Here is a 24,431-nt window from a genome sequence, read left to right as displayed (position 1 = left end):
ACGATACCCAGAACCTTCACGCCAGGCAAGCAGCTCACCAGGCGGTCTATGTGCCCACTGCAAGCCAGCCAAGGGTCTAATGACTGGATCTCCCCCTGCCAGCCGCTCCCCACCCCTGGAGGCACGTCGGAGGGCTGGCGAAGGGGGCTTCTTCCAATACCAAAGGCCGCACGCCGTATACGCGAGGTGTTGCCCAGCACAAGCAGGGGGGTAGTGCTATGTAAATGATCGCAGGCTTGCATGGCCACCTTGCTGGCCGCTGACCACCAACTCCAGGGTGAAGCAGGCATTTGACCCAGGTCAGCACGGCTGCCCCATTTTCTGGCAACCCCATTGCCTTCCGTGCAGCTAGTGTGTGGTGGTGAAAGCTCTGGGCTGGCGGACTGGGAAATCCAGATTCTGGCCCTGCTTGCCTGTGGAGCTCACTCGGTTGCTTTGGGCCAGTCACGCCCAACCCGCCTCACAGCTGTGAGGACAAGTGGCAACTCTGGAGCCCTGTCAGCTGCCTCGGGTTCCTCAAAAGAGCAAACAGGCAGGTTACAAAGGCTGCAGCATCATCAACAGAACACGCCACTGGTTTTAACCACTGCCCAGGTACATGCTGAGGAAATATTTGCTGCCGCTCTTACAATCTCGAGTGCCTGCCTCCTGGTCCGGAAGAGCACTGCCAGGGCCGGCTCACAAGTGGGCACAACAGGGATGCGACAACCTCAGCACTGCAGCACGAGTCTGGGGAGACGTGCATTACGTTACGCACGAGAACGTGCAACACGTGGTTGAAAAGCTTGGCTGGAGGAAGAGGGTGAGCTGCCTGCCTACAGCTTTATCTTACAAAGCAGGCACAGAAGGAAGCCCTTGGCAAAGCAATTCCGCAGATAATTATGCGGCCGCTCCCAACAGGGGCTACAAACCAAGAGGCCAACTCTTCCCCCCCGCAGACATCAATCTCGCCAGCTGCCAGGAACACACGCACAGCCAGGCCCTGGACAAGTGGCTTTATTGACTGATTTCAGCAGCAACTTGGACACTCCACTGGAGAAGAAAGGTCACAGCAACCAGAGGGCAGGGGATGAGGAAATCCGTGGGAAGGAACTTAAATATTTGGCCTGAGTAGGGAGCGGCTGCTTGCACGGTGCACAGAGGGCAAGGAGACCCACCCCGCTGGGCCTGTGCCTCCAGACCGGGGAGCCTGGGCAGCAGCTGCTATGAGTCCTCGGCCACAAAGGCCTGCTGAGCATTGGGGAACCGCTGGGGAGTGAAGCTGGGATCAGCCTGCAGCCGCTTCTGGAGGTCCGATTTCAGCTGCAAGACAAGAAGCAGGAAAAAGCAATTTGGCAGCTGCCAATCCCTCGGCTGGGAGATGTGGGGAGAGGGAGAACTTGCCGGGCCAGCCCTGCCCTCACCTGCTGGCGGTAGCCTTCCTGCAGTGCCGGGTCAGCAAGGTCTCGGCTCAGGCTCTCCGTGCTGGTCAGAGGTTTCACGCCGGCCACCTTGGCGGCCTTGCTGACCGCCTCGGACAGAAGCAGCTGAGGCCCATCGCCCTGCATGGTCTGTGGAGCGAGGCGGAAGCAGAGGTGGCCTTGGACCTGTCTCAGAGCAGCCTAAGCAAAGCAGCCTGAGGCAGTCGCATGGCCTCCCCGTGGAGCAGCAGGCCGAGAAGTGACCGGCCACAGAAGGGCACGGACACTTCCCCAGCGGTGAGCCAGCAGCGCCCCCCCCCCCCCCCCCCCCGGGAGGATTCCCCTTCTCAAGCCACGTACGGAGTCCCAGCTGCAGAGCCCCACTTCCTGGCCCCTCAAGCTGTGGACAAGAACAGCAGCTCGGGACCAGACCCCACCCCGACCCTGGCAGCCAGCTTGCCCCAGCACGGCCGGGCTGCAGCCTCCCTCCCGCCCCGCCCCAGGAAGGCCGGCCTCACCTTGCGCCGCTTTGCCGGCATGCCGCTCAGGTACGCATCGCTGAGGGGAGGCTGCTGCTTGAGCTTGCGCTGGCTCTGGATGTCCTCGCGGATGATGGGCACCCACTCCTGCGTAGAGGAGGAGGAGCCGTAAGCGGGGGGAGCACGGAGCAACCCGAGCAGGCCCTGCGAGGTGGGTGAGCCCTCCCCGCCTTCCCGCCCGCAGGCACTCACCGGAGGCACCGCCGCAGCCCATGGCTCTGCATCTGGCACGGGGGCCTCTCCTTGCTGCATCTCCTCACGCTCCGGCTCCCCTCCCTGCTGCGGCATGGCCTCCTCCGCCGTGGTGGCTGGGGCTGGGGAAGCGGCGCTGTCACACTGCAGCAGGTGAGAGGACAGAGCCGCCGGAGGGTCTCGCTTCAGCACACCTGCTCAGGCGATGCTCTCCAGCGGGGGGGTGTGGCGGCAGGCATCAACCGGCATCGACAGGCACCAGGCTCAGTGCCTGCCACCTGCCCGGGGGGGGGGGGGGAAACGGGACAGCCCCAGGACCCAGCCCACGGAGGATGCTGGGCCAGGCAGGGCACAGCTCGGGTACCAAGAGGGGCCGCTCGCTCCTTGGGTCTCCAGGGCGCCTCTTGGCCTGCTGGCAGCCGAGCAGTCAAGCCGGGCCGCCAGGATATCCACGGCAGCCATGCTGCCTCGGCCGCTCGAGTACTTCTAGGCCACGTGGGCAAGGCAGCCCCAGGCCTCTGCCCGCAGTCAGGGGTCACGAGGACTCCTCTGCCTCACAGAGCGCACTCATCAGGACTACTGGCCATCTGAGCCGGGCCACGTGCCTTGCTCACCTGGCAGTGTCCCGCAGCTGTTCAGGATCGTGCTCACATGCCCTCTTCCCTTCTCCAACACGGCTGCCCCCGAAGGGGCATGCAAGGATGCTGCCCCCAGCCGTCCAGCAGCAAGCCCTCCCCCCTCCACCCCCATACCTGCAGGGTCTCTGGGGACTGATCCACAGCCTGGACATCCATGGGCTCTTCGGGAGCAGGCTGACAGCAGGGGGAGAAGAAAGCTGAGCCAGCCCTTCAGCTCTACACGCTCACCCCCACATCACCCGTCCTGGCCCCCGCCACTCTGCCCTCCCTTCAAGCCCCAGCCCTCTCAAGTCAGGACACAGCCCCCCAAGCCGGCTCCCTTTGGCTCTTACAGCTAATAGCTATACCAAATTTTAGCCAGAAAAATCGAAATGCCTGCAAGGGGCCGAAAGAAACTGCCGTGAGCCCCACATGCTGCCTGGGGGCTCTGCCACGCCAGAGCACACATGCCCACGATCACAATGTTGCCTCTGGTGACGCTGGCATGGCTGCCCAGCCCCCTGCTGCCCCTGCTTCCTGCCCCCAAACGGCCTCGGGGCTGAAGATTTCGTCTCCTGGAAGTGACGGCACCCCCACCCCCGCCAGTGACCAGTTCGGACCCTCGCCCAAAAGCATTACCTGTGGCGGGTCGCCCACCCGGCGGACGTACTGCAGGATGTGCTCCTCCGTGACGGGCATGTGCTCCAGAATGTCCTGCAGCCGCATACTCATCATGGTGGTGAGCCAGCTCACCAGGGACGGGTTCATATCTGCCGACATCCGCCTCTGGCGCCGCCGGGATGGGCCGAGAGAGAGGCAGGAAAGGGCCATCAGGACCCGGAGGAGGGCTGATCCCACAGCAGTCCCACCCGAGCACTGCTTCCGGGAAACAAGGCAGAGCCCCCCGCCCCGCTGTGATCGTCCTGCCAGCACCAGCTGCACTCCCCGTGAGCACACGTCCCCGTTCTGAACAGGCCACCGCAGAGGGAAAGCTCCCGTTCTCAGAATTATTCAGACTGAGCGAGAGAGCTGCCTGAGGAAAGGCCAGGTCAGCACCGCCACTCACAATGCGGTCGCTGATGACGGCGGTCAGGGCCGCCTGCTCTCCCCGCACGCAGTAGAGGTTCAGCGCCAAGCACTCGAACAGGCCGCGGTTGCACAGCTCCAGCAGCCGGTACCCGAAGGTGTTATCTGGAAGAGGAGGCGGCCGTGGCGGCAAAGATACGTGAAACAGCCGGGGGAGGGGGAGGAAAGCCCCAGGAAGCCCACCGGACCAGACCGGACCGGACCCGCTCCCTACCAGTGCAGTGCAGGATGTGTGTGGCAATGCGGTTGAACTGCTCCTGCAGGAACTCCAGGTTCGTGCGGGTGACGTCCACCCCCTCGTGCACGCGGACGGAAGCCTGGCGTGTGGAAAGAGAAGTGGCCTGAGGCTCGGCAGGGGCGCGGGGAAGCGGGCACAGCCAGCGACTGAAATCACAGGGAGAGGTCGCCAGGGACGGGGCCGCAAGGGCATTCCTGCACTGCCTGGACTGCGTCTGCCCAGGTTCCACGGGAACCCCTCAGAATGGCACCCGGGGAGCAAACGGCACCATCCAGGGAATCTATGTTTAGTCTATTTTTAAGCGAAGTTTCTAGCCCTTATGGTTACTCCAAGTGGTTAAAAATCAACAAGGGAAGCAGAACAAGAACTCTTGGGGGCAGGAATTCAGTCTCCCACACAGCTCCTTGTTAATGCAAGAACACTAGGACACATGGAAGGATGCTTCCCCCCTTCTGATACATAATTATTTAGGTCGCAGAATCCTGCAACAGAATTATAACACTGTTTGCCCTTCCTCCCTCCCTTCCTCCCTTCCTTCCTCCCTCCCTCAGATCAAGAGGGTGAAGATACAGGATGAGCCCACATTCCGAGACAACTTCAGTGGCCTCGGGGACCTTCCTGCCGGGGCTAGGGCCCATCGAGGCCAGTCCCCGGCTTCCACTCTGCAAGCACAGACAGGGATTGGCTCCCAGCCCAGAGCACGCCACTGCTGTGGATGGGAAGCCGGGGCCTTTGGAGCACAGGTGAACTTACAAAACTCTCACGGATGTACTCCTCCAAGCCATTAATCAAATTGTAAGTGGCCATCTGGAAAAGTCGAAAGGGGCACGCCGTTAGTGAGTGAAAGAGGCATGAAAGTGAGATGCACCAGTAAAGCGGGGAGGGGAGGGGTTGGGAGGAGGCCCCCTCACCCGGACATTGCGCTCGGTGGGCTCCTGGCCGTGCAGGTACTCCTCGCGGAAGAAGTGGCTGAGCTGGGGCTGGATCCGCTGCAGCGGCTGGAACTGCCCGTGCAGCAGCATCACCACGTCCACCATGGAGAAGTTCTGGCAGATCAGAGAGAGCAGGTCTCCAAAGAAGCCTGGAATGGGGACACATGCAGAAGGGAAGAAACAGAGGCGCAGGGAGAGCGGCCAGCCCTCCATTCAAGCTGAGCCTCTTCCTGGCCCACAAAGCACCACCGGGAGGCCCAGAGTGAAGAGGTGGCCAAGATACCTTGGGCCCCAGGAAGAAAAAACCCAACCGCTCTCACGGCTGGCCAGGGAAAAGGAAGCGATGCGAGCCAGGAGCAGACACCTCATCAGCAGAGCAGTCAGACGTGCTCCCGGGGGATGTCGCCGCCGGGGCAATCGAGTGGGTGGCAGGCTACACCGTGGAACCAGCAAGTCCCAGTTCTAACTTCTCTGCTGGAAGCCCTTAGCTGAACTCCCCACCAGCAATATAGGGAAAACATGGCCAGCCTGCTTGGAAGGGCTGTCATACCTAGAAAGCGAAGACTCCAACTCAACAAGAGCAGCTTTCTCCTCGACTCGAGCAGACTGGTGGGGAAGTGGGTTGCCCAAAAAGGAGCCAAGCATCGAAGCAGGAAGAAGGTGGGCGTGGAAGGCGGGGAAGCTGCCAAGGGCAGGGGCAGGGGCAAGGGCAGGGGCAAGGGCAGGGGCAAGGGCTATTTGCGAGGCAAGCCCAGTTGCCAACCGTGTGATAGTCAGCTCCTCCATCCAGGAAGGAGGAAGGACAGAGCCCCAAAGCTGGAAGAGGCCTCAAAGGCCACGCAGGCCAACCCTCTGCTGACGTGGGAACTGGCTGCTGGAGTGCTCTCAAGAGGTGGTCGCCCGTGCTCCCACTGGAAATTCCCAAGGAAAGAAGCGGTCTGGGGCATCCAGGTCTCTGGGGAGAAGAGCATCCTGCAACCGGGAGGTGAGGCACTGGAGTCACAGGCAGAAAACGGCCTGCTCCCCAACCCTTACCAAGGGCCCCTTCGGTGCCAGGCTCAAAGATGTTGCTGGTGCCGCTCAGGCGCTGGATGAAGTCGGCGATGCTCTCGGTGCTGCCCTGCTGGGCGCTGAGTGAGCCCATCATGGAGGACAGGACGCCCTGGACCACGCTGGTGAAGAACTCGAGGGGCAGCGCATCCGCCGAGGCCGTCCCACGCCCGTTGCTGCTGCCGCTCCCTCCCACGCCGGCCGGGGGCGCCTCTGTCCCGCTCTGGGGGGGAGGGGGTGGCGGAGGAGGGGGCGGTGGGGGAGGAGAGGCCACCGGCTGCGGGGATGGCGGAGCCTGCTCAGGAGGGTGTGGGGGAGCAGCCCCCATCTGTGTGGCCTGGGGAAAGAAGAGGGGACAGGAGGCACGTTCCATAAAGGCTTCTGGGATGGCCCAGGACAAAGAGGAAGGCATGGGACACCAAGAGAGCTGCCCTCAGGTGACCCAGATCTGCAGCGGGAGCATCCGAGACAGTAGTGGCCCCAAGAAGCAGCTGCCTTCCCAGAGAGCCCAAGGGCCGGGGGCCACCATCCCCCAGCTGATGCCAGGAAACAAGGGAAACACCACCCACGCAGGCAAAGAGGTCGTGCTGCCGCCTGCGCTTCTGGCTTGCTTCTTCCAAGTCTCGCTCAGGCCTCTGTCCTGGGGGCAGCAAGGACTGGCTCCCCCACCCAGCAGCCAGGAGGACTGTCACCAATTTTGCGTGCACCAAGGACTGCAGAGCAAACTGGCCCAGGAGCTCCCTAGTGCCTACTAAAGCTCTCCGCCGCACGGAGTCGAGCCATCAGGTACTCAGGCATGTTGCGGCCTGGTCACTTAGAGTGAAACTGCCAGCACCTCTGGCCCAGCGCGGCCCCCCTGCTCTGCCTGGCAGCGGTTCCCTAAAGTTTCAGGCCAGGCTTTCCCCCAACTTTAGAGTCGTTTATATGGAGATGCCAGGAGCTGAATCAAGGACCCTGTAGGTGGCAGGCCCGCTGCAAAAGGTGGCACTGTCCTCAGCCCTGTGTGCGCACCACTGGGGCCCCCAAGAAAATCAGCAATGGCAGGCCCCGCTGCAGGGAAAGCAGCAGGAGTGGCCGTCCAGTGCGTCTGGAGGGCTACGGGCCGGGGACGGCTGGCCTCGGGGGGACGCAGCAGTGTTTATGTGGCACTCTCTCCCCCCCGCTGCTGACAGGAAAACATGAAGGGCAGCTCTGGGCATGCGCCAAGAGCCGACGGTCAGAGCATCTGGCTGACTCCCCCCTCCCATGTGGTCACTGTAGGAACAGGGATGGGCCTTTAAGAACAGAGGCCTCCGTTTGCTCCCTTTCCCTCCCCAGCCCTTTTTCCAGGCATGTTACCACAATCACACTGCAATCCTGCAAACGACTCATTCTTTTTAGGTCTTGGTTCAGCCGTTAACAAGCTTCAGGTCCTTTATCAATCAACCCCCTCCCGCAAACCTTAGAGGTCCCAGAACCCCTCGCAACATGGAGTCATTCCAGGTGAGCTGCAGCACTTACGAAAGGTGCAAAGACTGGAACCGTGGGCCACTTTGCTGCCCAAACGGACACCCTGAAAAATGAGCCAAGGCCCCAGAACGGAAAGCTAGTGGCCCGACTGCCTTTGCCACCTCCCCACTCGCACTCACGTGCTTTCCTGCATTTCAGGAACAGAAAGTCAAACGGATCAGGAAAAAGACACCTACCGCTGCCCAGCGGAAAAGGACCGCGTGGGTTTGGGTGAGGGTATTTCCGGACAAGACTCACCTGAAGGAAGTCGGTCATGCCCTGCAGGAAAGCAGGCACGCCCGGCATGGCCACGGTGACAGTGGGGGAGCCCATGCCGGCCACCCCGGCCACGCTGGAGCCTGCCGCCCCGAGGATGTTGCCCAGCAGCTGAGAGAACTGGAACTCCGCAGTGCCCGTCGGAGGCTGGCCGGAGGGGAGGGGTCCTCCGGGGGCCCCCGCCGAGCTGCCCCCTGCAGCAGTGGTGGCGGTGTTGGTCGTGCCAGCACTGGCCGAGGCAGTGGGAGGGGACGCGGAGTTGCCAGCACCGAAGGTCGCTTGCGTGCTCACGGAAGAGGAGGATGCAGAGGAGGTCGCACTGCCCTGGGCTGGGGAGAGAAGACAGGGTGGGCCGGTCGGCGAGGCGAGGCGCCCTCTGGTCCAGCACGGACCACCTGGCGATGCCCTTGCTGACTCCGCCCGGTGCCCCCTCTGGTTTGCAGAGGATTTCAGAAGGCGGACAACATGGGGACACAGACACCAAAGCTACCAGGTTATGTCGCTGGAAGGACTTTCTGTAAATAACTAAGCTTGAAGAGCAGCTTCTCCAACTTCTGGAACAGAGTGGGGGGAACTGCATAAAAACCGGGCCAAGTGGTGGTCAGGAAGGGGCCTGGGACAGCCTGCGGGTCCCCACAGAAGCCCAGAGGGCTGAACCTGGTGCCTGGGCCAAAGCTTCTGCGTCCTATTTTGAACAGCGGCGCCCAAGTTAGGGCGAGCTCCGTCGGCAGTCAGGACAGGAGAGCTCCTGAGCTGGCCCACCCAACGGCACAGCATCCTCCTTGGAGACTCTTCCCCGCCGCCTTTTGCCACCTACCTACTATCACCGGCTGCATGAGGAGCTGCCCCACCAAGCCGCTGATCATCTGGGCCAAGGACGCGTTTCCACCCAGGCCAGGGCCCTGAGGGAAGAGGAAGGCTGAAGAGAAGAGATTTCCGTGCGAGAGGGAGGATCCCGTTCCCAAACACGCCGAGGGGCCTCCTCAACGCCCTCCAACCCCGAGTGCGCTCACCCCTTGCCCCGGTGCCTGGTGCGACCCGGGATGAGCAGGCCGAGCAGAAGGACCAGAGGGCCTGGCAATCACGACGCGTGCTGGAGCCGACGGAAAGCTGGGGACTTGCTGGCCTGGGAGGCGGGAAGAGGGGACAGGAGGCAGAGGCCTGTCACATTCAGCGCCTGGGCACAGCCCTCCGGATCCCAGGGGGCGGCAGAGGACCAGCCATTCCCCGCCCTGCATCCCCATCCTCTTCGGTGCGCACCCCCCCCCCACCTTGGTACCTGCAGCCGCAGCAGAGGCAGCGGCCGCCATGGCTTGCTGCGTGATCTGGTGGGCCACGGCCTGCATAAACTCAGGCGGGATGCTGGGCAGCGGAAGGTGAGCCGCACCGCCTAATGGGAGAGATGGCAAACGTGGAGCCGGGCCACCGGGGCCCACAGGCCGCTCGGCCTCAGGCTCTCCCAGCACCGGAGGTCTCCATTCCCCTTACCCATTCCTTGCACTGGCCCGGCTGGTCCTGACAACGGCGCTCCACCAGAGCCGCTCCCTCCCATCGGGGAGCCGGAATCTGAGGAAGGGGAAAAAGCAGGGCGGCTGCTAGCAAAGGGCCGAGGTGCAGCCCAGAGCCTGGTCCTGGCTTCTACCGCCAACCCTTCCTGGTAGGACTGGAAAGCCCCTCCTGAGATCCCGGAAAGGCACTGCAGCCAGGGAGCATCAGCAGGGCCGAGGAAGCAGGTTCAGGAGCCTGGCTCAGCAGAAGACGGCCTCTGACGCCCCCGAAGCAGGGCTGGGAGCCCCGAGCCCCCAAGGCATCCCCATCAGCCCTTCCCGCTGGCCCCGGCGGAAAGGGATGACGCGCGCTACCGGCCACCGCTATCCAGAGGACTCAAGTGGCTCCTGCCCCCCCAAGAGAGGGCGCCCCAAAGGACTCACCCTGTATGTTCATGTGCATCATGACCACGGGCTCCACTGTCTGGTGGGAGATGCGGATCACACGGGGGTGGCCTGTCTGGGAGGCCTGGGTCTGGGTGGGGGTGGCTCCAGGGGAGGCGGCAGGGGGTGACCCCTCCGCGGGACGGGAGGACTCTGGAGGGCTGGAAGTGCCCGGCTGGGCAGGAGTGGTGGCCGGGGGCGCTGCGGAGCCTTCCGAGCCGGCCTGGGCGGTGCGAGCACCATTGCCCGTCATGGTGACCGTAGTGCCAACGTTGATCTGAGGGGAGAGGGCGACAGGCCAGCTGGTGAGGCACTCTCTGGCCGTGCTCAGCCGGGGCTGCTGCTGCGGGCAGGAGGGCCCCTCACCTGGATAGGGATGGCGGCCTGCTGCAGTACCATGGGGGCCGTGTAGTGGGACATCGGCCGCACCACGTGGAGGTGCCGGGGGGCACTGCAGGAGAGGTTGCAGCGCAGGTCCGAAAGGGCGACGAAGGTGTTCCCCAGGAGGCGCAGTGATTCCCCAACCAGATTGATCATGCGCTGGTCCTCTTCACGACCTTCAGTCTAGCAAAAGTGAAAGGCAGGCAGGAAAATCGGGCGAGTTCTCCCAAAGACAGACGAATCCAGCTCATTGAAAGGCCCCCCCACTCTCAGGAGACGAGAAGGGAAGCAGGCCATTCCACTGATGTTGCTGAAAGTCCACAGAGTTTCTTCCTCCTCCTCCCCAAACCTTCGCATGTCATGATTTTTACCTCTCTCTTATTTTTTGCAAGCCGCTCCAGAAGCACTGCTTCAGCTAAACATGGGCGGCCCTGATCTAAGGGGGAAGCAAGGCAGCTTCGGTTCCCCGACCCGGGAACACCAGGTAAGAATGAGGCCTTCTGTTCCAAGCAAACAGGAAGAGAGGCAACAGTGGAGTCTGTGCTAGGAGAGGGTGCGGCTGGCAAATATCCACCCCCCCCTTCGGACCACAACTGCCACAAAAGGCACAGATCACAAGGGCCAGCAGACCAAGGCCACCTTTCTTCCTCCCCAGGGGCAGCGCAGGACACATCCATGGCCTACCCTGGGAAGGAGGGCAGGGATGCTCTCAAAAGGCTAGACCCAGAACCTTTTTCGAACTCCAAGGTTTAGCCCTAAGGTGTGGAAGACCATAATACGGTACACCTCTGAGGATGGGCAAAATGCCCTCTCAAGCAGCAACCACTGCATGGACTAGCAACACCCAAGGCACAATTTCCAAGCAGGCCTGAGGCCCAGCATGCATCTTACAACTAAAGTACTTCATAGAAGGAAGGTCTATCTATTAATTTGCCGAACTTTGGCTATCAAGTGCTCTAAAAATGTGAGGGGGGAAGGAAAGGCCCAAGCTGCAGTAACCTACTGAAAAGGTTTAGCCCCTGGAAGTGAGAACAACCAAGACACCATCATGACCTGGAAGGCCCTCGGACGAGACGGGGGGGGGGGACCTGACCGGCTCCTCTGCCACAAACAGCACAACCCACTTACGTTGTTGTTGTAGTCAGCAGTGCCAGCAGTTCCCAGGATCTCCTCGTATCTCTGCAAGAAGGGCTGGAGTCTGCCCTCCACCCCGCGGAGCTCACCCAGCACTTCCACATACTCGCCCGGAGAAGGGTGGCTGCGGGGAGAGGGGCACGGACACTCAGTCACCACTCAGGCTGCCCACGGCCTCCCCCAGGGATTCTGCCCCCCCCAGCACGCCCCTCCCTGGCCCCTGCCCCACCCCGCCTCATGCTCACTTCCACCTCTCGGCAAGGCGGAGCAGCCCCAGCTCTGCTGCTGCCGCCCACGCTGCCCTGCTCCGGGCCCAGGCCTTACTTGTGTGCCGGGGGCTCGGCCACAGGGGGGGGCTCGGCCCCGGAGGGAGGGGTCTCCTCTGCGGGTGTGGGCTCGCTGGGAGGCTCCGATGCGGCCCCCTCCATCGGCTCCCGCTCCAGGTGGCCAGCGGATGGTGGCTCCTCGGGTCCGGATGAGGCCTGGCCATTGGCGTGACCCTGACGATGACAGGAGCCTGTGACCTGCGTGACCCAGAAACAGGTCCCCGCTTCAGTGCCACGCTCCATCCTGGCACCACCCTATCCACCCCCACCCAGCTGGCTTACCTCCAGCCGGCTCAGGATGCCCTGGATGTCTCGGAGCATGTGCTGGGCCATCACAAGACGGACGCGGGGCTCACTCTGCAACAGATGGGGGAGAAGTCTGGCCCCAGCATGACAGAATCAGGATCCCTTCACCCTTCAAATCTTCGACAAGTTTCATGGACCCACATAGGAAACGCCCCACCTTGTCAAGGCTAGTTCAGGTCCCTCCTGCTCCCCCTTTAGATCTGCTCCCAGAAGCCATGTCACCCAACGGGGCTCACCCCCAGAATGCCTGCAGCCCTCCTCCAAGCCCCCCAGCCCCTTTCCCAAACTGCCACAGCAGGCGACTGGCCCTTCAAGGCTCAGCATCATGTGCCCTACCTGGGGGCAGTTCCCTAGGAGTTCAAGCAGCATCCCCAGCCATCTGCAGCTCTTTTGGGCTTTCAGAGCCAAGATGGCAGGGGTTGGACCTGGAACCTCCTGGATGCAAAGGGGAAGTTCTGCAACTTGGCAGTGGCCCCTGCCCATCAAAGTAATGGCACCCTCCACACACACACACACACACACACACACACACGTCGAACTCAGGGCACAGGTGAGGCTGCAGCGAGCCAATCTCCCTGCAAGAAGTCCTCCCTGAGCGCCTTCAGGGGGCCAAGGAAAGTTGTCGCTGAGCAAACTAGCCTTCTGACCACAAACAAGAACTCCTGGGTCCTGTGCAGAGACATGCCGTGGCCAATTCTGCTTAGATCTTTCCACTGTAAAGCTCAGGGTTCAATCCACAGGACAGATATGAATGTTCCATGGATGCCACAGCACATCCAAGTTCATGCTTAGTCCCATTCCTATCCCGCCTCTTCTCATTTTGCAAGTGGCCTGCCTATTTGCAAGTGGCTTGTTCTATTCACGACCACCCTTGCAAGGCAGGTTAGGCTGAGAGTCCGTGACTGGCCCAAAGTCACTCAGTGAGCTGCGTGGCCAAGCGCAGAGTACAGCCTGGCCCTCCCAAGTCCCAGTCCAACACTCTAACCACCAGGCCACTCCATCAATCCACAAGGGCACCAGGCTGGAGAAACAGTGACCAGCTATTTGAATGCAAAGCTCAAAATCCGTGTAGAGTTCCTTTCACGATCTTCCAAGGGGAACACCACACCAACACATTTGGGCAGACAATCCTCCGGAGGCATTTCCAGCACAAAGTCTGCTGAAGGCAAAAAGTATAGCAGAGGCAGGCCAGTGGCCAGGACGTCCTGCTTATGCAGAGGGGAACTTCCTGCCAGAGGAAGCCACATCTGCCCTGGCAGAAAACTACCATCTAAATCCACCAGAATAGAATGATGCAACAGAGAACGACCATGTTCCAGGGGGGTCCAGTCATTCCCAGTAGCCTTTTGGGACACTTGGGCTCATGGAAGGCCCCACCTTCTCAGAGTGCAAGCCACAGACTGGGGCCCTTGCATTTGGTGACCTGCCATGTTCCATTTACAAAAGCTTGCCTCTCACGACTGAAGAAGGACCACTGTAGATGTGAGAGCAAAGCTGCCCCTCACACGCAGGGTGCCCTTCTGCTATCAAGGCATCGCTCCACTGCTCCAAGGCCCGGATGTGGTGCTGACCCCTTGTCCCAGCCTCACCATGTGGGGGCAGAGGCTCCAGACACTGCAACGCCCAGGAAGGGTGCCCGGATGAGATGGCAGGCAACCTCCTGGTGAAGAGGCACTTGCCCTGGAGGGTGGTCAGCTTGTCTGCAAGGCCTCTGGCACACCAGACCAGGGCAGAGGCATGCCAGGTTACGGGACACACGTGCTGGCCCCCCTCCGTCGTCCTCTTACTTGGGACGCAGAAGTACGGGCCATACGCATTCAGAACACAGGCAAAAGGAGCCATGAGCACCAACTGAGGACGGCTGGCAAGCGTGGGCCCAGGCCGCTGCGAGGAACATGCGCGGACGTTTCCTCTGGAAGCCCGGCTCCTTCTTCATGATGCCAACTGGGAAGGCCGGGCCACATCAACGGACCAGGAAGGGAAGAGCAGGACCTCTACAGACGGTCACAGGCTAGGGGCCCGCTCTAAGCAAGACAGAGGTGTTGCGTGTGGGGACGAGAGAGAGTGCGCCACAGAGGGCCAGCTTGACTCCTGCAGGGCGGGGAAGCAAAGGGCCCTCAGCTGCTGCCATCACAACCAGAGGCCGCCCTGCAGTGCCGCTACATGGCAAACGGCAAGCGGCCACTTACCCCGGGGCAGCCTTGGCTTCACAGAATGTCGGCGACAGCCAGAGAAAAGGTCCACAAGCCTCTCACCAGCCACATCACCTTGCACCACACCAACGGAGCCTGCACCTGAGCACCAGTTAAGCCCCCTCCCCCAGACTGGGTCAGGCAGCCCTTCTATAATCTTCCAGCTTGCACCCGCTATCACAGGTTCCCTTCATGGAAAGGTAAAATTCCTCACCAAAAGCCAGGCAGTGCTGTGATGCTACTGAAATAAGGTTAGTGCTTCCCACATATGTTTAAAGCACATGTGCGCGCGCGCGCACACACACACACACACACACACACAGAAATCTTGTCCCATCCCGCCTGTACCTGTATGGGAGCCTGGTCCATATTTATATGAACGTCCACTGATGATCCATCGCTCTTTGGAAAGCAGGGGGTGAGAAAAGGAAAAGACAGGGGAAATGAATTAAAAGAAACAAAACAAAAAAGGTGGGGAAAGGAGAGGAAGAGAGGAAACAGGGGAAAAAAGAGCAGAAAGAAAGGCAGAAGACAACAGTGCTTCCTCATCCAGGAGTTCCACCTCACCCCTTGAGGTCTCTTCTGACATTACACATTACTTGCAAAATACTTTCTTTCGGAAATGGGAACACCTGGAATGCAGGCACTAGATGTACTCCAGAATTTATTTCCAATAAGATTCTCTCTTGGTCAAGGCTTTTTACTACTCAGTATTTAAATATTATTCAAAATGGTGGGTACACACTATGTACTAAAAAAGGAAAAAACAGTATGCCACGGCCATTCAAACACTATGCCAGGGAGGTAGAAATCAGGCATTTGTATAAACCATAAAATCTTTGTATGTTTCATATGGACTTGTTCATCATCAGAACTGACAAGGAGTTATGAAGGGCACCAAAACTCTACCTGCAAACAATGGCAATCTTATTCAGCCACCCCCTGGGCTTTGAAAAGTTCAGCAGGCATTGTGCACAACTTCAAAAATACTGTCATAAGGGCTAGAACCTTGAGCTTTAAAAAAATGATGGGACTTCTCAGGAAGATGAAATTTTGAACAAGAGCACATTCAGCGCTGTGCTCAAGCAGAATCACAGCCTGTAGAAGGCCCAACATTATCCCAAGTTACACAAGGGTAAGCTCACAGAGAGAAGTAAGAATGGTCACAACTAGCCATTTTCTGACAAGAAATTTCCTTCTGACTTCTCCATGCCATGAGCAAAGCTTTCAGGTGTGTTTTCAAGCAGGGGCTGGCACAATCCAGTGGACAGTTAACTGGGAGTTCAATTGGTAATGTTACTGAGGGGATATGCATGAGTTCGCCTCATCAGGCACTGATCTGCAAAATGCAGAACATGGGGTAGGCATCTCAGGAGACCCTCCTCACAAGCCGGGGTAGTATCATTCAAAGCATATTAGCAAGAGTGTGTAACTTCAAAAGTGGCCCTGGCATGACCCTCACTGAGCCCCACACAACCACCCCCCCACCCGCTGAGGTCACGTAGGCTACCCATGTGAGCCAACAGGAAGTTACAAATACAGAGGAAGATACAAAGGAAAGCAATCTGCACCTGGGAAGACCCCACAGGTGCAAAGCTAGAGTTGCCACTTCTTGCTCTAGATACGAGACACAAGCCTTCAAGTCTCCCGGGAAGCAGAAGAGAAGTCTGACGCGGCTACGCTGAGCCGCCCCCTCCCCAGCCCTGCTGCCTCACCTGGCCAGTCGTGCAGCAGAGCTGGAGCAAGGCTCGCCACAGGAGGGGAGGGGAGGAGACAACGGGATCAGGCAGGAGGTCTCCTCCTACTGCAGCACGTGATTGAAAAGGAGTGTGTCGGGGCCAGAGGCACCCGCTTGAGCTGCAGCACGGGGCCTTCTACCACTGCCTCCATGCCACAAAGACTTGGGAGGCAAAGGCGCCAGGACACAGAGCCCCTACCACCTCATGCCCCGTCCACTAGCATCCCCCCCACCCAACGTATAGCAGTGCGTCAGCTAATTCTTCCCACTTTCAGTGGGGGTGGAAATAAAAGCATTGTGGGGAGGCAGCATCCTCTGGCTAGAACTCACTTGTGTGGCTGGCTGTGGGTCCATAATGCTTACTGGTAAGTTGAAGGTTCCCACCATGACGTAGCTGTTGGCGTTGCGGTCGTGCACTGTGGGACCTGCCCCTCGGGGGCCTGTACCGTTGTGGGGGGAAGAAGATGAGCCGACTCCAGAGGGACCCCCCGAGGAGGGGGACTGTGTCTGGGGGGGTGCACGTTCCACCAAGTGGATGACTTTGCCTCCAACATCTGTCACAATGACAAGGGCACACAGGAAGATAGGATCAAAAGTGCTAAGTAGGTGCTGGCATCACAACAACCCTGCAGGGCAGAGTGGCCTGAGGGGGGCTCATCCAAACAGAGGCAGGGAGTTTGCTGCCCAAGCCAGGCACCTCCCTGGCATTCCAGCCCCGCTTCTCCAGGTGCAATCCCATGACCATACACCTGAGAATAAACTCCACTGAGTCCACTCAGCTTGTTTCTGAGTAAACCAGTGAATGACTGCTTGATGTCCCATCTTTAAATGGCTGGGGGATTATGGGAGTGGTCACCCAGCACACAAGGAGGGCACCGGGTTGGGGAAAGCTGGAACAGCTACTCTGAGGGGCAGAATGGCGCATGACATGCAAACATATGTAATGAAGCTCCAAAAGTCTGTCTTTGTTGATCGACTCAACCCATTTCTCTGCTTGACATCCGGGCACTCAGAATCACCCACTCCCCCTGCGCTGCATTCCAAATGTGCATTTATAAAAACAGAAATGTGCTTTAGAGCCCTTTAAAAGCAAAACTCACACTCCTTTTTTCCCTGCTCAAAACCACGACCACCCAAGCTGTCCACGTGCTGCCTGTTGCAAAACAGCAGAGTTCCACTGGAGCTGTTTGTGCATGTGCCACACCAATTCCACAACAAGAATATAAGATATTACTACCATTGAATTATGCTTTTGATCACTCCTGAGGGCCTTTTGGGAGGCAAAATAGATAGACCCTTTCTGTTTCCTTCATAGTTTTAATTTCTTCTACATCCCTTGCCTATCAGATGTGCTCAGATCGCCCCGCCACCCACCCACCCCCAGCAACCCACAGCCACAATCTGGTTCCACAATCTTGACCCACAGCCTCCTGCATACTCACTGTATTCTTTCAACTTCTTGTCATCTTGCAGGACTCTCCCTTGGTAGATGAGGCGCTGTTTCTCTGAGGGGATGCTGACTGAGCCTGCGATATGTTCCTTGAACTCCTTCACCGTGATCTGCAATGCGAAAGCAAAACTGAGGTGGTCCAGCCAGAAATGCCATCCCTCCTCCCTCACCATGGCTTTTCAATTCATCCTTTACCCCTTCTACATCTCCTTAGGCTAAGAAGTTCTAAACGCTCGGCAGACTGAGCCACTTCTGTATGGGTGCTGGCACACCACTTGCCCCTGAGTGGCAAAAAGCAGCTCCGGGGGGAAAGCCATCAGATCAAAATGGCACAACCCAGACGCGGTGCCACATGTGCTGGGGACAGGAAACACGACTGCTGCTCCCGGGTCATGTCAGAGGAAGATGACCCTGCAGCAGCCTTCCTCATTCTGGTGCTCTCCAAATGTTCTCAAATGGAATTCCCAGCATTCCTGACCATTGCCCATTGCTGGCTGGGGCTGACCTGGAGGGCACCAGGTTTGAGGAAGCTTCCCTAAACCTATACCCTATACCGGAGAGCTCAGGGACACACTCTTTCATATGGCCCCAGCTGCGCGAAATGCAGTCGCATCTGGGCCCATGGTAGCTTTTGATGCTTTTCAGTACTGAGCACCACTGAGGTAGTCTACACTAAGTGACCCTCCCTGCTGGCCAGGATGCTGCTGTCCAGCTGTATTTTCCTGTGTACCATCCCATCCCAAATGTTCTTATTTGTGGGTTAACCACCAGACTGGGGTCAACTGCAGATTAACCACCCGCCTGTGTGGCCCCAGAAGAGACAGCCACGGTTATGCCAGCATCCTTTCACTGCAGCGGTACAGGCAGAGCCCCTTCCCATACACTGTGAGGCTGCCACTTCAGCCTAAGGCTTCTCACCTCTTCCTCCACTGTGAAGGTCCTTGTCTGAGAGTCCAAGGTTTTCACCATCACCTCAAGGTTCTCTGGTTCTGCCATGGTGCCTTGTGAAATTCTTCCTTAAATCTTCCTGCTAGATGGAGGGATACAGGTCAAGCTGGAGATTGTACCCAGAGATCTAGAATTACCAGCAGATGTGAAGGTATCAAAAACCAAAAGCAGAGAACTTGCTTTCCTAAATGGATGTTAAGTACCATTTTAAGAAAAGTAACATATAAAGGACATCCATGCACATAACATGGCTACAAGATGCTAGAGTTACTACATGGCATATATCATTTCACAGAATATATTAGCAGGCAAAACTGTAGCAACCTAGAGATGTGAAAGTTTGCAGGAAATGAACTGAAAAACTGAGGCATTTTTCCAAAAACCTCTGGGAAACAAAATTTCTAAAAATTTGTTCTGGGTCTTCTCCATTTTTGGAGGGAGGGTGGAATGGGTTCAGATATTCCCCTCTCGATAGCCATCTCAGTCAGAGAAGTGTAATGGTTAGAGCAGTTTCACAACCAACAGCAACATCCAGCTCTTTCGGCATAATTTATTCCCCCACCCCAAACCATCCTTTTGGGAATCACTTCTTTTTCATGTGTGTGTTTGAACAATGGGGGTGGGGGGAGAGAGTAACAGAGACACAGAGAGAGATCAGTTCCTCTGTACTGGAAAGAGAAAAACATCGAGGGAACAGCAGAGACTGCTGTGGACAGGAGAAATGGTATGGCAGAGTGTGTGCTGTGTTTCAACTTGATCCGCTTTCTTCTCTGGTTCCTATAGGCTGGAAGAACCAAGTCCAAAATACCCACTCAGCCATGAGGCACATCTCAGACCAGATCCGCATACACAATATCTCTGCCTAATCCACTTTACAGAGTTGTTTTAAAAACACAGTGGTGGTGGACATTCACCCACGACCCCTCAAGTTCCTAGGAGAAAGGCATACATATGAGTAGATGTTTCATTTTACAATCCTGTAGCACAAGCCTTGTCCTGAAGGGTTCTAAGTTCCATTCTTTGAAACAAAGAAGCATAAACCAAGCAAGTCTGGCTGCAAACGCAAATCAGAGATCAGTGAAAGCCACAAATGATATGGAAGAGACTCTGAATCCAAAATGTTCCTTTGATCAGGCAACACTGCAGGAAGCTCAAACAATTATGTGCCTCACAGCCAAAGTGCAATTTAATGAAGAAGGGTTCAGCTCGACATAGGTAGTGGCCAGTTCTGTATTGCCATTCTGACAAAATGGATAAGATGGTGCTTTTAAGAAGCCTGGCAGAAGCTCACTAATTTCCTAGAAAACACCATAGTACTCCGTGTCTGACTTTTCATGACCCCATGGACAACAGTCCTACAGGTTCTCCTGTCCTCCACCTTCCCCCCAAGTCCACCCATACACACACACCTCTCCAGTGGCCCCATCCAGCCACTTCAACCTCTGCCGTCCCCTTCTCCTTTTGTCTTCAATCATTCCCAGTATCAGGGACTTTCTTGCAGCATTAGTTGCCTCAAAAGCCACCAATCAACTCATAAGCCTAACAGCATCAAGGCAGCATCACACATTTACAAAGGGGAAGAGGAAGAACATGAAAATTTCTTCCTAAAGAAAGAGCAGTAAAGCAGCTTGTTAATAACATGTTCAAACATACAAACCAGCAACCTTTCAGAATTCTCAAAGAAACATGTACGTTCAAAAGGTCCAGGTGTATCTGATTAATTAGTCAGAGATCCCTAATTTCTCAATAGCTCTGAATAGCATTATTTAAAAATAGTAACTTGTTTGTTATTATGTTTGTTCCAGAGAGGTTACTGTGTTAGGCCATGACAACAAAATAAAAGAGCAGCATTATGGCACTTTAAAGCAGCCTTCCACAACCTGACATCTCCAGATATTTTGGACTTCTATTCCCATGATGTTTAGCCAGTCTAGACAGGCAATAGGTGGGAATTATGGGAATTGCAACCCAACACATCTAGAAAGTATCACATTGGGAAGTTGCCTTAAAGACTAGCACATTTATTGTGCCATAAGCTATCAAACTAGAGTTTGCTTTATCACATGCATGTTGTATCCTCAGCTCCCAATTGGTCATGGATGCACACATATGAAACATACACAGACGGAAAAGGTTGCAAACAGTGAGGTCATAAGCCAAAGAAATGCCAGAGGTAAATCCTATAACATTTCTAAACAAGATTCCAATTGGTGTTTCTTTTGTACACAGAACAATATCACAGAAATCTCACAGATTGTACTGTTTTGGGGGGTTTTGGATTTTTTTTTTTGTTTGCATTTTATGACCTTTCAGCCACATCTTCGCGCATGCACGTGTGTGTGTGTGTGTGTGTGTGTGTGTGTATAATCATATTTATATACCTCCCTATAGTCCAATAGGCTCTTTGGGCAACTTACAATAAAATACAATTACTCTGTGTATTCTCTGCAACTGGAGAAACATACAAAAGCCTACCTCTGTGAAGGATTTAAAAGTACACTGGAATGCAAGATCTGTGAGCATAAATCAATGAATTATAGCTTGGGATGGAGCAAGAAGAAGCAGACTAAAGGCTGCAATCCTATACAACTCCAGGCCCAACTTCAGTAGGACCAAGTAAACTTGCATAACTTGCTCCAAAAGTCTCTTTCATTTCTTCTTCAAGGGAAGTTATCACTAACACAGACAAGAGCCTTGCAATAAATCCAAAAAATGTTTAAGCCCATCAATCTATATATGCCTATGTTAGACAGCTGAACTAATAGGCTAACTTCTGTAATGCTTCCTTTGTCAGTTAGAATTATCTCTATGTAACAAGCATCTGCTGAATAAACAAGTGGTTGTTTAGAAGGCAGTACATGACCGTCTTTAAAGGGTGCTACACATCTTTCTAGGTACCAGTACTGAACAGAATTAGAGGAGAGAACAACCATTTCTAACTGCTAAACTCCAACCTCACTTTTTTTCTCGCACAGTACAGGACTTTGAATCCTGCTAACTTGTATGATTAACCAAGGAAGTAACACTAAACAAGAACATTATAAATTCATATGAAGTTGTATTAGAAAAACTCTCCTGCTATTAAAAAAAAAGCACAATAGCAAATTTAAGGCTGCAACTAAGCATAATCACTTGAGAGTATATAGAATGAATGGACTTACAGCTGAGTCAACATGGGATTGGAAGTGTTCAGTCTTATTTTAGCTGAGCATAGTGCTGACCCATGTTTTCCAAAGGCCAATCATTTTGATTGGATTCCTATTACAAAGCTACCTTTCCTTATGTGTTTTGTACTATTCATAATGTATCACACATGCAAAGCATCATCTCTTCAGCACTGATTAGGGTTCAAAACACTGCTGAACAACCCACTCAAGTCACAACATCTCAGTTTAATCTGAATTGGGATCACACCTCTGTACTACATTCTTAGCTCCTGGGGGGAAAAAACCCTGGTAACATAAGTGTGTAGAAAGTTGCCATATATTGAACAGATCCTTGTTCAATTCGCCCAGTCCAGTCAACAACTGACCCACAGTGACTCTTCATACTTTTGGGCAAAATTTTTTTCCAACCCTACCTGGAGACACCAAGAATCAAACCCAGTATCTTCTGCAAGCAAAACATATACTCTACCACTGAGACACAGATCTTTCCCCAGTATGGTCTTCCCCCTACATTACTGCCAGCCCGGGTTGTTTATTTGATCTGAAGTCAATCCAATCTCCTTTCAACAAGCATGAATTCAGAATCCATCTCTGACTGTTGCCCACAAGCCAAACTTCCAGGGTACACCCAACTGCCAGCACAACAAGCAATAGAGGAGGATAAGAATATTAGAGGCTTGAAGTGGAGAAAGTCACTCCATCTCTTATAAAAGCCTAACAGCAATAAAACCCTCCTCAATGCAGCTAGGTAGCATTGTCTGTGCTTGGAGCTTTATATGGGGTTCAATCTGACTGGGGCCAGGCCAATTTCTCCCAGGTTCCCCACCCCATATCACCATGTCCAAAGGCTCCTTCCTCTGAGCAGTCAGCAGCTAAGCACTGGGCCCCACAGGGACCACAAAGCTCCTCCCCAGAGGTTCCAGGACCTGCCGCATGTATATGCTTCGGGAATTCAACTTCAGAGGATTATAAATTATACCACCACCCGAACCATTGTCCTACGTAGAAAGGAAAACACTCTCCCTCCCGCCCTTCCCCATATATATTTATGAATACCGAACCCCAACATTATTTTTCCAACCTGGCCCCCGTCCTTTCACTTCCCGGCAAATACGAACCAATTCCGCACTGAACTCCCACTTCCGCTCAACGCAAGGCACTTCCGGTCAAACTAATATCCGTCCGGGTGAGAATTCAATGGGCGGATGCCACGCTCCATAGAGAAAGAAAAAGGGTCAAAAGATTCATATACTACACTAGTCTTTATTAACCCGACCGACCTCAAACTGAACCATCAATGCCGAGTTTATCTATTAAAAAAACCAAGGGAGAGAGTCTCGTCACTCCGCATCTGTAGTGATCATGAACAACGAAGGCGGTCGATCTTCCACAGCAGGTTTAATACTCCTATGTCACTCTACACTGCTCATATCTCTACGAGCTACCCTTTTCACCTATACAACTCACTTGAAAATGGCGACACTTCCGCTTCCCTCGGCAACAAGAGAAGGGGCGGGGGCTGTGATTGCTGAAGTCTCCAGCTTCCTTTTCCTTCTCTCTGACTCTCTCTTCCCTGCCCCACTGCCGAAGTCCACAAAACTCCGAAGCGGGCGTTGGTGGCGAAACCGCCGCCGGCCTCGCGCCTGGAGCGTCTCCCGCTTCCTTGTCGCCGTGTTCCCAAGCTACCAACTCCTGCGCATGAGCAAAAACGCACTAGGACCCTTTGTTCGTTGTTCTTCCGTTTCCCATTGATAGTTGCCCGAAAGAGTGCCTGCTGCTATTCTAGCAACACAGCTCAGTAAGAGCAGCCTTTTCAACTTCCTCAACAACATTTTTGCCCATTGTACATTTAAAATATTTTCTATCATCTGAACTGAGATAGTATTTTATGCTCAATAAAATAAATTCGTTCAAGCTTTGGAAGGCGTAGGAGAAACTTAACGCCGGCGTACTGTTCCCTCGTCTTAGTTTTTCTGTGACGCAAAGAACGCCCTTGGTGGCGGCTTGTGGTCGCCATGTCATTTCAGGGCAAATAGCCCGCGGTGAACCAAACTATCCGGCCATCTTAGCTACGGGCAAGGAAAAATACTTTGGCCTTCGTGATGGTCTAGGAGAGTGTCCACATTAATTCAAAAGACTTTTCGCCGCCATCTTCGTTAACCTGAATCCTAGAGAGAGTTGGCAGAAAAGGAAGGGCTCTGTAGTCCCTAAAACACATTGCATTGGATGTGATCACTAAGGGTCTATTTAGCTGGCCCTGTTACCACATCCTATGTAAGCTTAGGCAGCAAAAGAACTCCAAGTCTCAGCATGCCCCAGCTGGCATAGGATTGTGCTTTGAATGAATGTTATTAAGGATATCAGAAATGGGGCACAACCTTCCCTCCCACTGAATTAGAGTTGCTCTTGGTCTGGGCAACTTGTTGCCTTCCCTTTCAGATGGCTGCCCAGTTGGGTCTCAAATGCTTCCAGTGTGGAAGATCCCACCACCTCCCTAGGTCATTGGTTCCCCTGTTGTACGGATCTAATTGTCAGGAGGTTTTTCCTGATATCTAGCAGGAATCTGGCTTCCTGTAAGTTGAGTCGGTTATTCCATGCCCTTCACTGGGAGACCCTTTCTTTCCTCTTCGTGACAGCCTTTCAAGTACTTGTGAAGTGCTATCATAACTCCCGTCAGTCTTTTCTTCTCAAGGCTAGGCATGCCCAGTTCTTTCAAGCTCTCCTCACAGGACCTTGTTTCTTTTACAAGGTGCAGATCTTGGCATTTGTCCTTATTGCTTTTCATTCTGTTGCTTTTCTTTTTAAAGCTCTTGGCATTGTTGCCCTTTCAAGTGACACAGGACTGTTTGTTTCAGCAAGTGGTAAGTCTCCCCCTACACACACAGAAACGCACACGCACATGCACACCTGTTGTATTTGCATGCTCTGAAAGCCTGCACCAATATTTCTGCCTGTCAAACTGGAATAGAAGCTGTATCAACAAGGTGATGTACTGGCTAAGAATTTCTCAGTTTCTGTCTCGCTTCCACCGCAAATTCAC

At 55.3% G+C, this 24,431-nt stretch overlaps 1 protein-coding gene across 8 annotated transcripts; it reads right to left on the bottom strand.

Annotated features, from left to right (window-relative positions):
* Nucleotides 1-980: 980 nt before the first annotated feature.
* BAG6 (BAG cochaperone 6) lies at nucleotides 981-23,061 on the bottom strand. Of its 8 annotated transcripts, none has more exons than XM_044419725.1 (26): nucleotides 22,859-23,061; nucleotides 18,195-18,351; nucleotides 17,269-17,386; nucleotides 16,157-16,380; nucleotides 14,437-14,490; nucleotides 11,873-11,947; nucleotides 11,589-11,788; nucleotides 11,259-11,388; nucleotides 10,116-10,313; nucleotides 9,750-10,026; nucleotides 9,307-9,384; nucleotides 9,098-9,208; nucleotides 8,832-8,944; nucleotides 8,636-8,720; nucleotides 7,801-8,147; nucleotides 6,040-6,391; nucleotides 4,984-5,153; nucleotides 4,826-4,879; nucleotides 4,049-4,151; nucleotides 3,815-3,939; nucleotides 3,388-3,534; nucleotides 2,884-2,943; nucleotides 2,132-2,275; nucleotides 1,919-2,026; nucleotides 1,404-1,550; nucleotides 981-1,302 (listed from the first exon to the last, which is right to left on the bottom strand). In XM_044419725.1, the coding sequence occupies exons 2-26, from the start codon at nucleotides 18,270-18,272 to the stop codon at nucleotides 1,204-1,206; spliced, it is 3,597 nt and encodes a 1,198-aa protein (XP_044275660.1). In that variant the 5' UTR covers nucleotides 18,273-18,351; nucleotides 22,859-23,061; the 3' UTR covers nucleotides 981-1,203. The 8 variants fall into 8 exon arrangements, with proteins under 8 accessions (XP_044275660.1, XP_044275661.1, XP_044275663.1 ...); XM_044419726.1 differs by having other exon boundaries at nucleotides 18,195-18,306; XM_044419728.1 differs by having other exon boundaries at nucleotides 18,195-18,303.
* Between the last annotated feature and the right edge of the window lie 1,370 nt (nucleotides 23,062-24,431).

This window comes from Varanus komodoensis, unplaced genomic scaffold, assembly GCF_004798865.1.
Source record: "Varanus komodoensis strain SLA01 unplaced genomic scaffold, ASM479886v1 scaffold107, whole genome shotgun sequence".
Classification (NCBI taxonomy): Eukaryota; Metazoa; Chordata; class Lepidosauria; order Squamata; family Varanidae; genus Varanus; species Varanus komodoensis.
Note: the sequence above shows the minus strand (reverse complement) of the source record. Positions and strands in the feature narration are given on the sequence as shown.

Excerpts from the sequence above, each read along its gene's own strand:
- BAG6 (XM_044419725.1), bottom strand. The coding sequence starts at position 18,272 with ATGGCAGAACCAGAGAACCTTGAGGTGATGGTGAAAACCTTGGACTCT. Across the intron at positions 16,381-17,268 it reads CAAGAAGTTGAAAGAATACA|ATGTTGGAGGCAAAGTCATC; the intron begins GTGAGTATGCAG and ends TCATTGTGACAG. Across the intron at positions 9,209-9,306 it reads CGGGCCAGTGCAAGGAATGG|GCGGTGCGGCTCACCTTCCG; the intron begins GTAAGGGGAATG and ends CTCTCCCATTAG.